At 51.9% G+C, this 15,283-nt stretch overlaps 6 protein-coding genes across 6 annotated transcripts; 2 read left to right on the forward strand and 4 right to left on the reverse strand.

The window, feature by feature from the left end:
* Window positions 1–385: 385 nt before the first annotated feature.
* Window positions 386–2,296, forward strand: A1O5_01541 (uncharacterized protein; the record flags this gene model as incomplete). Its single annotated transcript, XM_007742157.1, has 1 exon — window positions 386–2,296. The coding sequence occupies one exon, from the start codon at window positions 386–388 to the stop codon at window positions 2,294–2,296; it is 1,911 nt and encodes a 636-aa protein (XP_007740347.1).
* An 802-nt stretch (window positions 2,297–3,098) lies between these two features.
* A1O5_01542 (uncharacterized protein) lies at window positions 3,099–3,827 on the reverse strand (the record flags this gene model as incomplete). Its single annotated transcript, XM_007742158.1, has 1 exon — window positions 3,099–3,827. One exon carries the CDS (start codon window positions 3,825–3,827, stop codon window positions 3,099–3,101), a length of 729 nt encoding a protein of 242 aa, XP_007740348.1.
* Window positions 3,828–4,639: 812 nt separating this feature from the next.
* On the reverse strand, window positions 4,640–6,642 carry A1O5_01543 (uncharacterized protein; the record flags this gene model as incomplete). The annotated part of the gene is made up of 8 exons (XM_007742159.1): window positions 4,640–5,214; window positions 5,283–5,374; window positions 5,434–5,519; window positions 5,568–5,820; window positions 5,885–5,969; window positions 6,034–6,244; window positions 6,316–6,462; window positions 6,529–6,642. The coding sequence occupies 8 exons, from the start codon at window positions 6,640–6,642 to the stop codon at window positions 4,640–4,642; spliced, it is 1,563 nt and encodes a 520-aa protein (XP_007740349.1).
* A 1,390-nt stretch (window positions 6,643–8,032) lies between these two features.
* On the reverse strand, window positions 8,033–9,051 carry A1O5_01544 (uncharacterized protein; the record flags this gene model as incomplete). The annotated part of the gene is made up of 2 exons (XM_007742160.1): window positions 8,033–8,963; window positions 9,011–9,051. 2 exons carry the CDS (start codon window positions 9,049–9,051, stop codon window positions 8,033–8,035), a joined length of 972 nt encoding a protein of 323 aa, XP_007740350.1.
* A 1,689-nt stretch (window positions 9,052–10,740) lies between these two features.
* A1O5_01545 (uncharacterized protein) lies at window positions 10,741–12,395 on the reverse strand (the record flags this gene model as incomplete). The annotated part of the gene is made up of 8 exons (XM_007742161.1): window positions 10,741–10,922; window positions 10,998–11,261; window positions 11,356–11,417; window positions 11,471–11,557; window positions 11,605–11,833; window positions 11,887–12,059; window positions 12,113–12,299; window positions 12,353–12,395. 8 exons carry the CDS (start codon window positions 12,393–12,395, stop codon window positions 10,741–10,743), a joined length of 1,227 nt encoding a protein of 408 aa, XP_007740351.1.
* An 823-nt stretch (window positions 12,396–13,218) lies between these two features.
* Window positions 13,219–15,049, forward strand: A1O5_01546 (uncharacterized protein; the record flags this gene model as incomplete). The annotated part of the gene is made up of 2 exons (XM_007742162.1): window positions 13,219–13,246; window positions 13,305–15,049. The coding sequence occupies 2 exons, from the start codon at window positions 13,219–13,221 to the stop codon at window positions 15,047–15,049; spliced, it is 1,773 nt and encodes a 590-aa protein (XP_007740352.1).
* Between the last annotated feature and the right edge of the window lie 234 nt (window positions 15,050–15,283).

Consider the following 15,283-nt stretch of genomic DNA (forward strand, 5'->3'; position numbering starts at 1 on the left):
ACTCCCCACGGACGCAGGGGTCTCCTACCAGCCTCCCCTTTTCTATTTCATCCCCCTACTAGGAGAGGTGGCGATGCGTGCCAGCTTCTGCCCCGGCAGCATGAATGGTCTCTATCACGGGGGTCTATCACCACGGCGCTTGCAAGTATCTCATGCGCATGTATTTGCATTTGCGTGATGACGGTTTGCAGAGCATATGGGGTAGTTCTTAAACTCCGTCTCTCATCCCCAAAGCTAAAGAATGTCTTCTTCCCTTGCCACTGCTCTGCGACCTCTATCCCGAGGGCTCACTGGTCGCCTTGGGACAGTTCATCTCACTTTCACATTATATTACCACGAAGAAACCTGCTGTCCCGTCGTTGTCGATCATTGAGCAGTCACAACTATGTCAGCCGGCAGCGGCGTCAGTGCCGCTTCTACGGAAGGCGGCCTTCCTCCTTCCTCCTACGACGGGAGCCACCTGCCATGGAAGACGTTTCGTCAACAGGTGCTTGCGCAGCATCGAATCAGAGTCATAGACGCTGTTCCAAAGGAAAAGCTACCCACAAAGCTCCTGGCAATGATAGAATCCGAATTGCCCAATGTCGCTAAATATGAATCGCAGAAGGAGCAATTTCGCGATCAGGTCGACAAGGGACGAGGCTTTGGACCTTCACCACTCTTCCCCCCCAACCTGCTTCCGCCTATTGACGACGAACCACAACTTGCTCGCTGCATGGTCCCTTCTTTCGGCCGAGAAGCCTTGCCCGAGCGCGCGATCAATCAGATAGGGCCGCTCTACGAACTGAGCGTCCCGCGCAGTGGCCTAGGGTGCGGATTTGCTGGCTCCGCCCTGACAACTGAAGAGCTCGCCGTCCTACCTTCTTGGTTGGTGACGACCGGAACCATTGTCCACTTTGATACAGGGTACATCTCACCTGGTGCTGCACTCTATTGCCCTTTCCTGGTCTTCGAACGTACATGGGGCAACAAAGAACATCGCCTCGAAGCCGCTAATAATCAATGTGCCATCGGCGGTGCTTGGTGTGTCAGGGCGCTTCAGATGCTCTATGCCAAAGCTTGGAAAGGAGAGATGATGCCTGAACTACCCATATCCTTCTCTTGTTCGATCGACAACACATCTGCAGTCCTGAACATGCATTGGATCGACCACGGTCAGGTATATTGCATGTCTCCCCTTTGCAAGTTTGACCTCAGCAAAGACGATCACTTCAGCAGCTTCCTCGTCTGGATTGACTCTATCGGCAAATGGGGCTTGACCCACTTACTTCCTGTGGTCAAATCAGCTCTGGGACGGCTGCGCGCAAAGGAAGATACACCGCCTCCAACTCCACGTGCGGCCAAGCTGACTCTCGACACCGCATGTCCGAATGATTTGCTGATCAAGTCCCTCAAGACGACATTTGAAAACATTCCTTGGCGGTTCGACGATGACGAGTTCACGCCCGTTAGCAGTAGCACCGCGAGCTGGGGCAGTCCTATGGTTACCGACCTAACCTTCGGGAATCTTAACTATCCAACGGTGCCCGCCAGACCCCGTGGCGACACGCCAACTTCTGCTGTCCAGATGAAACAATACCTGGCAAATTTGGGGCCATACGCAACTCCTCCACCAGCATACCCTCAGAGCATCGAACTTGTTTGGCAAAAACGACTCAATCATGCTATGGATGAGATCCACGACCTGCAACGGCAAATCCAAGTCCTGAGGAACGATTTCAACCTATCCAACACCTCCCATCGTAGCGAATTGTCCGACGTCAAGTCGACGATGACCTCGGTGCTCCGCAAGGAAACCCTTACTCTGCGGAACAGATCACTTTCTCTGGGCATGCAAGAGACCTGGTCGATGCAAAATATTCCACGGAGCCCACTTGTCAATGAAGTCCTCCCAGACTTCGTGGTTGACAAAGCCACGATGTCTCCGCGGAATAGGTCACTTCACATTCCGCCGACCCCGAAACTCCTTTCGCCAAGTCTTCAATCTCACGGGCCTCCCTCGCCTGGGATGCCTTCCCCTGGTCTATCGTCACCTGGTATTCCCTCGCCCACCTTCTCAATCTACAGTGAGACCACCAACATCGTCACAGTCCCGCCAGCGCCGCCGAAACCGGCATCCTTGTTTAAATTCGCAAGTATCATGGTATCAGGACACATGGTTAGCATGTTTATCCCCAACGCTCTACTACGGATCTTCGTCTTGGGTTGCATTACCGACGTGTGCATTCTGGCATTTGCCAGCCCTCACCTGCCTAGCTCCGCGGAGTACCTGCTGTCTTTTTGGAGGGGGCGGTGATGATGGTCTGCATCCGCGTTATGTGCATAATGCACTAATCGAGACGTCTCTCTCTCTTTGTTTCTTTCCTTTGTACTTTCAGCGGTGGTGTTTGGTGATCCCTGTGAGCGGTTATGTCTACCATTTGCCCCTTTTTCGGGTACTTCTCAAACCTAAAAGTGGATACTGGAGGAGCTTGACAAAACAACTTGGGTGTTTGATCAATGACACGGCAAAGGAAGTCCCGCGGACCGGATTCATTGGGATCGAATCGGACACAGGATACTTCTCGAATAGGGAAGCAGAGGATCCTGTTATACATTGTACATTAGCAATCTTGACTGGTGTCGATTCAGTCAGTCAGTCGGAAACCATTTCTTAGAATAATGGAAAAATGTTGACAACGACATTGAGCTGTAGTCAGTGCTCTCCGAACACTTTCCAGTGGGTGAGCAGTGGTATATACAGTGGAGGAAGCGCGAAAAGACTGCAATGCGCAGGATCTTCGTCGCTGGAGGAGAGGGTCTGTGATGGATGCCTTCTTCGACGTCGCCAACGTCGCCTATAGGTACATAGGACTTGATAGGGTAATGAGGCAAGAATTAGAGACCTCCTCCCCAAACAGCATGCGTCCATGTATGGATGTCTCATCCCGCAGCACAACTTTCCAAGTAGCCATCCTCGTACCTACGTGCCGCTGCCCAATTTAGTTATCTTTCAACTGGACAGTTCCTGATAGAATGCTCCAGCCCAGATCAGCTCGTCACATCATCATCATCATCACCATCATCATCTTCAACCTCTTCGCCGTCGGTGTCGTCTTCTATTCTTGATCTTCTTCCTCGACGCTGCCCTCGTCAGCCATGGTCTCGAAATCCTGCTCGATCTCGCTGAGCAAGGTGCGGAACTCGGTACTGTTCCCCAGTGCCTCCTTCGCGCGGGCCCAGCAGTCGTCAAAGTTTCCTTCGCCCGTGCGTACGGCGACGACCTTGCCGGGGGTGAAGCTCTCGCGGAGCATGCTTCCCCAGACGGCCCTCCAGCTATCCCCCCCACCGAAAATGTTGTTGTTGTTCATAAAGGGGCCGAGCAGGGAGGCGAGGCGCGTCTCAAAGACCCACCAGTCCTCGTCGAATCTGTGTTTGGCGTTCCGGTACCCTCTCCCCACGTCGCCTTCGTTCCACCCCGTTTCTTCCCTCTCTCTGTGGTCGGCCGGCGCGCTGGCGTCCCAGTCTAGAGGAGAGCCCACGGCCCGCATCTCCGCCGGCGGCTTGGGGCACTCGCAGTAGACAAACAGGCGCTGGGCGGCACGCCAGAAGTTCGGAATATGCCGCGTGTGTCGCGGGTAGCCCTCGATCACCAGGCACGCGCGGTTCTGCAGGTGTTTTGTCTCTCTGAGGAAGGTGCCTACTTTCTGATCTAGCTGCCGGGACCCGACGTATGGCAGGGTGGCGTACCTGGGGCGGCGGTTGTTGCTGTTGCTGTTGTGCTCGAGGAGAAACCGTGCATCTGTTTGCTCCCCCTGCGCCACGTTGAACCGCTGCGAAATTCCCATGAAGAAGAAGCCGTATTCGTACGCGATTCGCTGCCCGATTTCGTGCGCGAATGACCCTGGTACTCCTGCCGTTGGTATAACGTGAGAGATGAAGCGTCAACCCAATCTATGCCTCTATCCATCCAGTATATCCGTCCATCCATGAAACTATACAGAAACGAGATCTCTCTCTCTCTCTCTCTTTCTCTCTCTTGCTTTGGGGAGTATTACTACCTCGAGGACTTTTTACGCAAGTTTGTGCCACAGAAATCAAAGCCATGAATCACATACCGACGATGAAGATGAGCAAAGGATATTTGCTGCTCAGTCTTGCTTCTGTTTCTGCCATCTTTTGGTCTCCTTTCCCACTGGTTTGGTTTCTTTCTCCTTTGCTGGGTCAAATTTGCAAAACTATACTAGGTATGTATCCAAGACTTGGACGGATTCGAAGGGAGTGGACGTTGGACAAGCGGAGTTTGAAGGACGACGACGAGGACAACGACAAATGATTATGACTAGATGTTTACGACGAAAGGCAGTACATCCGGGCTTTGAGAGGCGCGGTTGGCAAAAGGCGCGGTTCGACTATGGCGGATCGTCCTTCATCTACCGGCGTATACGTGTCTCTGTATACTGCCGCGCATAGACGACATCATACTGGCGAGTTTAAGAGGACGGTTCAGACTCAATCAGAGCGGACAACACGCGATCGGGGGCTGTGTGATGCGACCTTTGTGGAAATATAGATCCCCTGCCCCTCGAGAACTTGTGTGTTCGTCCAGACCGCCTGCTAAACGTTCAATTTCACCATCGTCAAGATAGAAGACACTCAGTCAATGTGCCTCCACGTCAAGACGATTCGCCTCCTCGCCGATAATCTTTGTTCCCTCCTCACTGGACATAATGTCGGTGTGAAGCCAGTGTCGGATGCGATGTCCAGCAATCATGAGCACAATGACCAGGCAGAAAGCCGCAAGCGACACAAAGGCCATCATGCCAAAGACCCAGCCGACGCCGACCTCGGCCTCCCAGCCGTCGATAAAGAACGGAATCGCGATGCCGAAGACCGTCCTGTAGAAGTTCATGATCGTCGCGGCCTCCACGGGGTACTTGGTGAAGCACTCGACCTCGTAGTTGACGATGACGGGCACGGCCACGTTCGAGGAGAAGTTGAGCAGGAAGTTGCCCACGGCGGCGACCATGTAGTGCAGGTGGTATTGCAGGGAGGCGCCGAACAGACCCAAGCCGACGTTCAGGCAGAAGAATGTCGGGAACCACAGCGCATGGAGACGGAATTCGGGCTTCCAGATCCCACCGGTCCTTCGACAGATCCAGAGGGGGAGCCTGTCGTTGAAGGCGAGGCCGTATAGTTGGCCAGTTATGCACCCAGTCCAGGCAGCGAAGGTGACTGTGCAAAGCATCAATCAGCAAACCGAGGCATAAAGGGGGCTGAGGCACTATGAAAAGCTCACTCACATTCTGCATTCTGATTTGGGGTGAAACCATACCCCTTTTCGCTCACGGGCGACTGTAAGAAGACCGCGAGCAAATTGTTGACCCCGACGCCCCTATAAAGATTCGCATCAGGACGTGGATATCCATAGCTGGTCTGCCAAAAAGAACTCACCATCCGAAAACGATCATCAAGAATAGCCCGCCTAGGATCCCAACAGGGTGGATTCCAATGCGGATGGGCATGGTAGCCAGATGGAGCTGAAAACGTCAGCAACGACATCATATAAACGAATGCAGCATACTAACCGCTTCCCTATTCGTCATCCCTTCGGCCACATTGGGGTTCCTAAACAGATAGACGTCGATGGATCGTCGAACGAACGAGGTGGCAGGTACGGGATACGCTGGCCTTCCAGGTCTCGTCCAGCCGGTTTCCTCCAGAAAGAAGAATATCAGGAGAATCACAAATCCTTCAAGTCCGACATTGTACCAGTATTCATCGGCCCAAGGAGCACCGTTGCCGACGATGAAGCCCGAGAAGGTCGGCCCTGCAAGCGTTCTGATATGCTAGGTTAGCAAAAAGAAGAATGCTGGTTGACATTCTGCAATGTCGAAATTCTTACCCAAGGAGGATCATCACATTGTAGAAAGCAAAGCATTTCCCCCGCTGGTGCAAGAAGAAGGTATCAGTGATGTAGCTCGCACCGACTGGCGATTCACTTGTGTTAGCAACAGTGCGAGTATTGACGACCGGCTCAACAGTCGAGCTTACCAGTCGTCGCGCAGGAGCCAGCTAAGCAGCCAAACAATCTGGACAGGACAAAGCTGTAGTAATCTCCAGGACCTGTGCATGTCGCCGCCCAAACAGTGCAGGCGAGTGTGAGCGCTGTTGCCCATAGGATGCTACCACCGCGGCCAATCCTTCTCGAGACCGGCGACCAGAAAAGAGGACCCGCGCACAGTCCGGCAGTGGCGGCAGAGACCTGATAAATGGGAGTCAGCGATACCGCCCAGACATCTGAACCTCCGATTTTGACAGGCATCTGTGTCTCACCGAATATGTGATCTCGACTGGAGTCTTGTTGTACAATGCCCCTTGCTGGAATACACTCGACACGTTGCCCACGGCCTGAAGAGTCCCAGTGAAACCGGCGAACGAAACGATGAAGAGAGTCAGGAGCTTCCTTCTCCTCGACCAGTTCTATCCAAAGACATCAGTCACCAGCACCAACGGGCAGGCGGGGTTGGAAAGGAACAAAGGGCATACCAGTGGATCGCGGGGGTCAGCTGAAGGCGCTGGGACCAGTGTGATGCCAGCCCTGTTGTGCGCAGCAGTGACCTTGGGGCTCTCGTGGTGCTCGGCGACTTCTTCTTTGGACATGCTGGATTTCTCTCCCTGAGCTTCACTATTCATTCTGTGATGATTTCGGTCTGGAACAGAACTTTCTTCGTGGTTCGGACGTTGAAAAGCGACCTAGAAAGGCTTCTGATGGCGGGCCAGAATACTCTCGTTGTCTTTTTGATCTTCAGCGCCATGTCTCAGAAGAATCATTGAGCCAGTTGTATAGGGTCTCCCACCTTCGCAACGCTCCACAAGAAGAGCTAGTCGCGGTGTTTCACGGGGTTCAGCATCGAGAATGCAATGTCCGGGTTTAAAGGTCCACTATTTCTGACCTCTTCCACTCATGTACATAGACGTTACATGGATGCAGCATGGTTCCCCGTGGGGAGATAGCGGTAACAGACTCCAAATTACCATCCACGAATCAAGCTGTAGCCTCCACATAACCGCTTCGGGTAGGTTCGATCTTGCTGGGCTGTTGCAGGAGTATTACGGTCTCAAGAGTTACACCGAACACCGGGCGGCTCAACAGATATTATGTGAGCAAAGCGCTATCGGGACTAATGAAGCGACCGAGAAACGGTACCTGCATGGTTATGTTGGGTGAGGACCGTATTGCCGGAATCCACGTATCCAGGATCGCAGGATCGCTTGGAAAGGGTCTAAGTTCTAGGGAAATGCTTGTCTGGCGAATTGTTGCATCCAAAACTCCCAGATCGATGTCAATGAATCGTTGCTTGTTTCCCTATTGCAAGCCCGAGTGCTCGGAACATGCAGACGACCATTCCGAGGACAAACTCTTCAAGCTACACGGTCGAACAAGGCGGCAAGCACGCTGACCGAGGTTTGCCTCTAATGCTCGGCGCAATTTGAGCATATCGGACTGCCAACTCCTGTTCCCGAGCGGTCAATGATGTTGAGTCAACTCCGATCAGCTTGTTCAAAGCCTGAGTGAGGTCTGGATAGGTCAGATTTGGAAAAAAGCTCGCAGGGACTGAAAGACGAACCTAGCATAATCGATCCAATACCCCAGTGTCTGGCGAACTGTGCAACTCCAAGGTAAACAACATCGCGGTTCAGGCTGCTAAGAGCAGTAGAGCCCTCAGAGCTGGCCTGCAAAATATGCATGGCTGCGGGCCCAACCAACGAGCAGACAATGAACGGCGATGAGTATGCAATGTAATCCGGTGACCACGCCTTTATCGCCCTAACAACTTCATGTGCATGCTGGACGCATTTTTGGGAGGTGGCTCGTTGTTCTTCTGCGCTAGGCGTCATGCCGGTTGGTGAGGCTGACGGCGACCGTGCGGTGTCTTCGCATGAAGAAATCGTGAGTGCTTCGTAGGTGCGTGCACTGACGTTCATTGGAAGTTTAGCATATACCACGTCTTCAGTAATGGCCAGGAGAGATGGCATTGGCTCGCACGACTCACCTTTGCAGAATGATATTCGTAGTTATGATCCAGTTGCTCCTCGCGAATGTCAGGTCGTTGAAAACAAAGATGCTAGGATTCAGTCGGAATTGGCTCGGCAAGTTCAAGCTGAAGCAAGTGAGAGCACTCTCTATCTCGGCCCTAGCTTGCGGAGAAACCACTCTCTGTGCTTTCAGATCGTATGCCAATGCCATCAGGAAGTTGGCAACGAGAAACCAAGCTCTTTCATCTTGGTTCGGCGAACCCTGCAGACTCTTCCATGCGGTTGCTGGAGTAGGACCCATTGGTGCGGATGCGATCGGTTGCTCATTGAACCATTGCTCATCAGAGCACGGAAGCAGGACATGCATTTTATTTCGATCAATCGTGTACGGCCGCCGGGCCACGGTGGATGCAAAAGTGTCAAGTTCCCAGACTGACCACCAAACACGTCGGAGTTCTTCTCGGATGACCCATTCTTCTGGCGATGCCCACTGATTTTTGAACGTGTTAGCCTGTTCGTAGATATCCTCGTCGATAATATCGATTCCCAAATCGTACGCCAGTCGAGTACAAACGCCTGTGAGTGTCCACCCGAATGAGTTGGATGAATTTGTGTTGTGGTAGAAGGATAGGAGGATGCAACCTTGCAAGTACTGTAAGGAAGGAGAGAACCCGTCTCCCTGAAGCCGAGTTGCATCTGCATAGATAGACTGAGCTTCTTTAGCAAACTGTTGGCCACGGCAAGGCGGCGCAACATTAGCAAAGCTGGCGGCATTTGAAAAGCGAGCTGCTAGAGACATAATGCCGTTCATAATGAGAGCAGTTTCCAGAGATAAATGTCGGCCGATCGTGTCTTCCCGTCTCCTGTGGAAGTACCGAGCATAGAATTGAGGTCGATGAAATATCGGTACGAAGCCACTCACACGGTCAAAGAAGATATCGACCCTGAGGTCAATTAGTCCAATGCTGAAAACGAGACTGGGCATTCTAACAATTGCCTCACAAGTTTGCCCGGAACTGTCAAGGTGTACATTTTGGATTCAGACGTCCGAAGTAGGGGAGGTCCTGCAGAAACCAGATTTGTCTCCGATGCTAATCGTCTTGTTTGAGACGCTTCTCGATTCCGATCGACATCCCGCGGACTAAGTGAAGCTCCTAGCTGAGTCTCAAGGCTTGAATATTGCTCACTCAAGTGTGAAAAATGTTGGCTAGGAAAGTCGACGTCGAGAAGAATTTCTGATAACGACGGGCTGAAGTTGTAGTGGAGGTTGTAATCATGGCCGAGCTGTGTGTTGAAATTTGATTTCTCGGTGTCTCTAGGATAAGCAATTTCCTCGGGGCCACCTACAGACAATGGGCTGGAAGTATTTGCAACCTGTTCCTGAATGGTCAATTCTGTAACCGTGCTTTCAACGCCATGAGCAGAGTTTGCAACGCTTCCCTCATTCTCCGCCGATCTGCTTCGGGGTTTTATCTTCACGCGAGCGGTTGTCGTAGTATCTACAAGGCCATCTACAGCACAGCTCACATTTTAGTCGCGTTCTTGACAAGACGTCACCGATGGTCTTACGGAAAGACACCTCTGGAAATCTCTCTGGACAAGTTTCCTTATGGCTTCTTCTCACGTAACGGTTCCCTTTGCCGCATCGCTCCGGTCGTTTTCTCTTGGTTGGGAAGATACATTGGCTACCAACCCGTAGACACAATGTACAACAAGGCCGTCTCATGTCACCTGAAAGGGTCGCGATGCGTCAGAGTTGAGAAGAGAGGAAACGACAGAGCGCCCAAGAACGCAGCTTGACAGGGTGTAACGACTAGGCATCGCCAAAAAAAAATTGGAACCCACATTTAGTCTTCTTTCTATACAAACAAAGGCATTAGCTGTTGGAAGAGTCCGTATTCGGCTATTCCCAGCTCACCTTTTGCACTCCTCACAGGCCCGACGAGGCCATAGAGGGTATTGGCAATGAATTTGGGGGTTCGACTCTTCAAAAGTGTGCTGTGCAATCAGAATATCGCCTGCCGGGTCAACATGAAATCCGTGCATGTCGAAAAAATGGGCCAGAATTAATTTTGAAGCTGAGTGTGGTAGTGTAGAGTAGTGAAGTGCGTAGGAGCAGAGCGGCATCTCGCATCGACAAGCTCAAGAACCTCCTCATCTTGTTCAGAAGATGCCGAAGAAGGTGAGTACGCCAAATGAAGTGTTCGCTTACAGGGGCAAGTGCGGAGAAGGACATATCCCATTTGCTGGAAGGTGTTGCCATGCGTGTACCCAAGCAGGATGAAATTCTCCTTGATCAGACTAAGCATCGACGGCAAGCGGGGGCTGGACTCAAAGAGGATTGGCACCGACCCGGGCATGGCTTGTGCAACGAGCTAATTAGAACCTCTCCGTCGCCGCTCGAGATCCACCAGAGGTGCCGATCTTCCCGTACCATGGGAACCACTTAAATGAGGAGAACAGCGGGGCGGCGCAACGAGTGTGAGAAAACAAAACATCGCAGAAGTACTTGCACTGTTGCAGGGTTGGTGCGAAGTAATTCTGAAATCACGAGTTTCGTCATGGAAGCAATACCAAGTAGATACATCAAGGTCTATCACGTGACGAGGCTGCAAAGCCCCTTTAGTCGTGGAGAAAAAGGGCGGGATGCTCGGTGGCCCAAAGTATTTGAGACAGATTGCATGTAGGATGTACCCCAGGGCAGTACATCCAATGTCCTTTCTATTTCCCTTGTTCCGAGAGCCACACTTCAAATGCTCGATTAGTATCTGCCACGGAATCGAAGCCCAACATCTTTCTTTGGTAATTGATATCGGCCCACCCCCACCTGGACGGCTTTTGCCAGTCCACTTCGCTCAGTTCTCTGTCTCGGGCTTCCTGTTCCGGCCCATCATGCATGTGATCTGCGCAAAGTTCAACATCAAGCTGTATGCAAGAGTTTTGGTTCCCAAAACTCTACAAGACTCACGAGCACTTACACATGTATCGGTTGGCCACGGCTCCTTTGACATTAACCGTTGTTCGCTTCTTCCGGAGCGACTCAAAGAGTCGAAGAACAGAGTTAATGCACGCTCGTTTCTCTTGATCTGGGACTCTGTCGCTGGCTTGTAGTCGGCCTAGTAGAAGCCCCAGCACCAAGCCGTCCTCTGCGGCCATTGCAGCCCCCTGCGCTTGATAGGGAAGGGTTGGATGGGATGCATCCCCAATGAGCACAATACTGTCCTTGACCCAAGTGCGGAGTTCTGTATCATCGTAAGTCTCGACCGTTATGAGAGAGTGAACGAATGTTTGCGAGAAACCGGCTGCAAAACTCCGAGACTGTTGGGGGATACATACCTTCATGATGACACAGCTTCCACTTCAAGACACTGTTGTGACATGATATGATTTTGGCGAGCCTGAGTAAATGTCAGTAGAAACCAGAGTTGAGCCGGTGAAGGGGACCACCAACACAGGATCCCAGCCTTGATACGTCATGCGCATCTCATCAATGTCACCAGCTTCTGTTCTAGACCCAGGAGGCAGATTATCAGGGCGACTGTTACCGTCAGCAGACAATCTGCATTGGATGGTTCCCATACTAACATGAGAACTAGGTTGAAGGAAGAGCCATTCTTCACTGGATAAAAGACGCTGTGCCGGTCTGGTCCCATCCAGTTGTATGTGCAGCGTGAGTTGATGAGTTCTTCGATCTGGGGATCCTGAAACGCTTCTAGTTGCGCTCTAGAAAACGTTCCACGGTATGCAAGGTCCCCGGTGGGCACTGGAGGAGAGGAATGCCCCAGAACTATATCTCGGATCGCGGACCAGAGGCCTGTAGAGGGTGATTGTCAGCACCCCGGACAGGATTTGAGGCGGTTCACATACCATCGGCCCCGACTATTACATCTGCATCGACAATTTCACCCGTTTGAAGGACCACGTGTGGATTTTCCATGGAGACTTTGATATCAACCGCTTCCGCGTTAAGTCGAAGTTTGCCCCCTAGTCGGACAGCTTCATCTAGGAGTACGCCATGATAGTCCGCCCGATGGATCACACTACAGATAATTCAGTAACGCCACCTCAACCGTGGATATTTGACCCAACTTACAACCATGGACCATTGAAATCTCTGACCATCTTCTCCCCACCTACCCTGCTACAGAGGATCTTGCCATCTTTATAGCGCTTGAGGTGGTTTGCATTTACTTGAACGGCTCCAGCGTCCCGAAGCTTTTGCTCGAGTCCAAAATGTTGAACGACGCGTGCTGCGTTTGGCGGAATCTGAATGCCGGCACCTATCTGAATGACACCATCAGAAATGTAGATAGAGAACCCCGAGCCCACGTACCGGGGATATTTCTGGGGCTTTTTCCAAAATTGTCACTTCGCATCCTCCCCGCAGACACGATATTGCGGCGGCAAGGCCCCCTGTGATTCATGAGATAGGCACCAAGGTCAAGACGATGGTCTCACCAATGCCGGCTCCGACCACCACAACCTTGAATGGCTGCTGAGTCTGCCAGGACAGTCAGCTTATTCCAGGATTATAGCCCAGAGAGATGGCGCACTGCGTTCTGTTTTCCGTTCATCGTTTCGCAATTGTGCTCACAATATAGAGAGATAATGGCATGCACAAATATAGAGAACCGAGCTTTAATTTCTGCTCCGAAAAGCGATGATGGATGGCAATGATATACAACTCTCAAAGGCCCACTGAGGGAAGAGGACCGTAAGACCCATGCTTATTCCGGGAGTTGAATTGTCGCTAATTATGTGCTCTCCACCTTGAAGGGCGAGTGGGTGGTGTGTTTAGTACCCCATAGTCATCGGCAGCTGGAAGTTGGTGTTTTGACGTGGGGAAACGGCCATCAGCTCGACCTCGGAACGCCGTGACCAACTTCCGACTCCCCGCCGTTCCTGTCTGGTATCTTCCGCATGCCATCACATCATTTGGATTGCGAAAGGTTGCGCCGTGGCGGTCCCAACCTGTCAGTCCGAGCTAAACCTGATGAGAGCTATTATATTCGGGACGGTCTCCATCATCGGGACTCGTGTTTCGATTTCCGCGCCGCTCTCATTCGCCCTTCAATAATGAGGTGTTGATGGATACTATTGGGCTTGTGATATTTACCACACACATGCGCGGCACGCTGGATCCTGCTCATATTCCGGCCAGTCTGCATATAGGCCTCTGATAGCGAAACAGCATCTGCCATGACGGCCACTAACGGAATCTGCCATGGTGAGCTTGGTTCTGAGATAAGATATGAATCTATTTAAGAGCTGACGCCTGCTACAAGATATTTCGACTCCGGTGCTCGTCGTAGGTGCCGGTCCTGCCGGTGCCACGGCCGCCCTGTTGCTCGGTCGCTATGGTATCCGGTCGGTTGTGATATCTCGCCATCGAGGCACAGCCAACACACCAAGGGCGCATATTTTCAACCAGCGTGCCATGGAGGTGCTCCGCGATACTGGAATCGAAGACATCGTGAAGACAGCCGCGTCGAACAAGGAGCAAATTGCGCATGTGGCATGGCTACACACCCTCAACGGCGAGGAGTATGGCCGAGTCCACGCTTGGGGAACCAAACCAGATCGCATTGGAGAGTACCTTGTTGCAAGTCCATGTGAGATGTCTGACCTTCCGCAAAGCGTGCTTGAGCCCATCCTAGTTGAAGAAGCCACAAAGCTGGGAGTAGAGTTTCGATTCTCTACTGAGTTCCTTTCGCAGATCCAACTACCAGATGGACGGGTGGTGACATCAGTCCGCAATCGGACGACCTCCGAAACTTACAACATCACTGCTCAATATCTAGTTGGTGCTGATGGGGCAAGGAGTTCTGTCATCTCCAGTCTCGGAATACCTGTTGATGGAAAACAGCTGAATAATGCATTTGGCGTCCACATCAGAGCAGATCTGAGCAAATATTTCACTCACCGTCCAGGATCTATGGTATGGATACTGAATCCGGACGCACCAGACTGGTCATCTCATGGGTCCATTAGGATGGTAAGGCCGTGGAATGAATTCCTTGTTTCGATGCACAATGCGAAACAAGACGTCAACTACGAGCCTTGTGCAGAAGATGTTATTCAGCGATTGCACCAGATGATCGGTGACAGCACGATCCGAATCGAGCTTTTGAACTTTTCACGATGGACTATCAATGATCAAGTGGCCCGGACATGGCAAAAGGGTAACGTCTTCTGCATCGGCGACGCTGTTCATCGGCATCCTCCAATCAATGGGCTCGGGTCAAACACTTGCATCAGCGATGCTTTCAATATTGCCTGGAAATTGGCGTACGTCTTGAGAGGCATAGCGGATCCTTCTATCCTTGAAAGTCTTACCCTCGAACGAAAACCGGTTGGTGATGGGATTGTGAGGAGAGCCAATGATGGAATGCTGATTCACAGAAAGTTGTGGACATTGATGGGCTCAACCAAGGAAGAGCGGGCAGTTGTTTCCGGGGCACTGCAAGCCGCAAGCGTCGAAGGCACGCGCCTGAGGAAGGAACTGCGCAGTATAATTGAGGAAACCGACGATGAATTCAATGCCTTGGGGATACAGATGAACCAGATCTATTCGACGTCTCCGCTCCTCTTAGTCGAGGATAACGACAGTCCGCCCGATCTTCATGGAGTGAACTTGCTGAAGCAACAAGTAATCTCAACCTTTCCCGGTCTTCATCTACCGCACGCGTGGGTGGTGAAAGATGGCCAATCTGAGCGGGTATCCACACTCGACCTGGCTGGACACGGCCAGTTTGTTCTCTTCACAGGCATCGGCGGCGAAGGCTGGTTACAGGCAGCAAGGGACATCTCGCGGGAAGACGGGGTACCTGTCAAAGGCTACGGAATTGGTAGAGGACTCGAATACTTTGATGCTTATTGGGATTGGGAGAAAGTCAGGGGCATCGAAGAAGACGGAGCCATACTGGTGAGGCCGGACCATTTTGTCTGCTGGAGATGCAAGCGTCTTGTCTCGAACCCCGGATCAAGGCTGAGAAAAGTGATGCATGTGCTTCTTCGTCCTCCGCAATAGATCCCCATTTCAAGCAAGTCACGACCTCAAGTTGAACAGCGCACTGAGAGAAGCCAAATGAGTATACTCATCCTTGAGATCTGTTTGCAAACCTGGAGCGTCCCATCCTCTTGCCGGAAATTATTCCATCACAGCCGCACCATGTACGAGTTACCACAGCATGCGATCTTCTCCTCTCCATCAAGCCCCGATGAAAGTGGGGAACCACCCTTGGCCGGTGAGAATTACATGGCC

Source organism: Cladophialophora psammophila, assembly GCF_000585535.1.
Source record: "Cladophialophora psammophila CBS 110553 chromosome Unknown aczJe-supercont1.2, whole genome shotgun sequence".
NCBI classification, from domain to species: domain Eukaryota; kingdom Fungi; phylum Ascomycota; class Eurotiomycetes; order Chaetothyriales; family Herpotrichiellaceae; genus Cladophialophora; species Cladophialophora psammophila.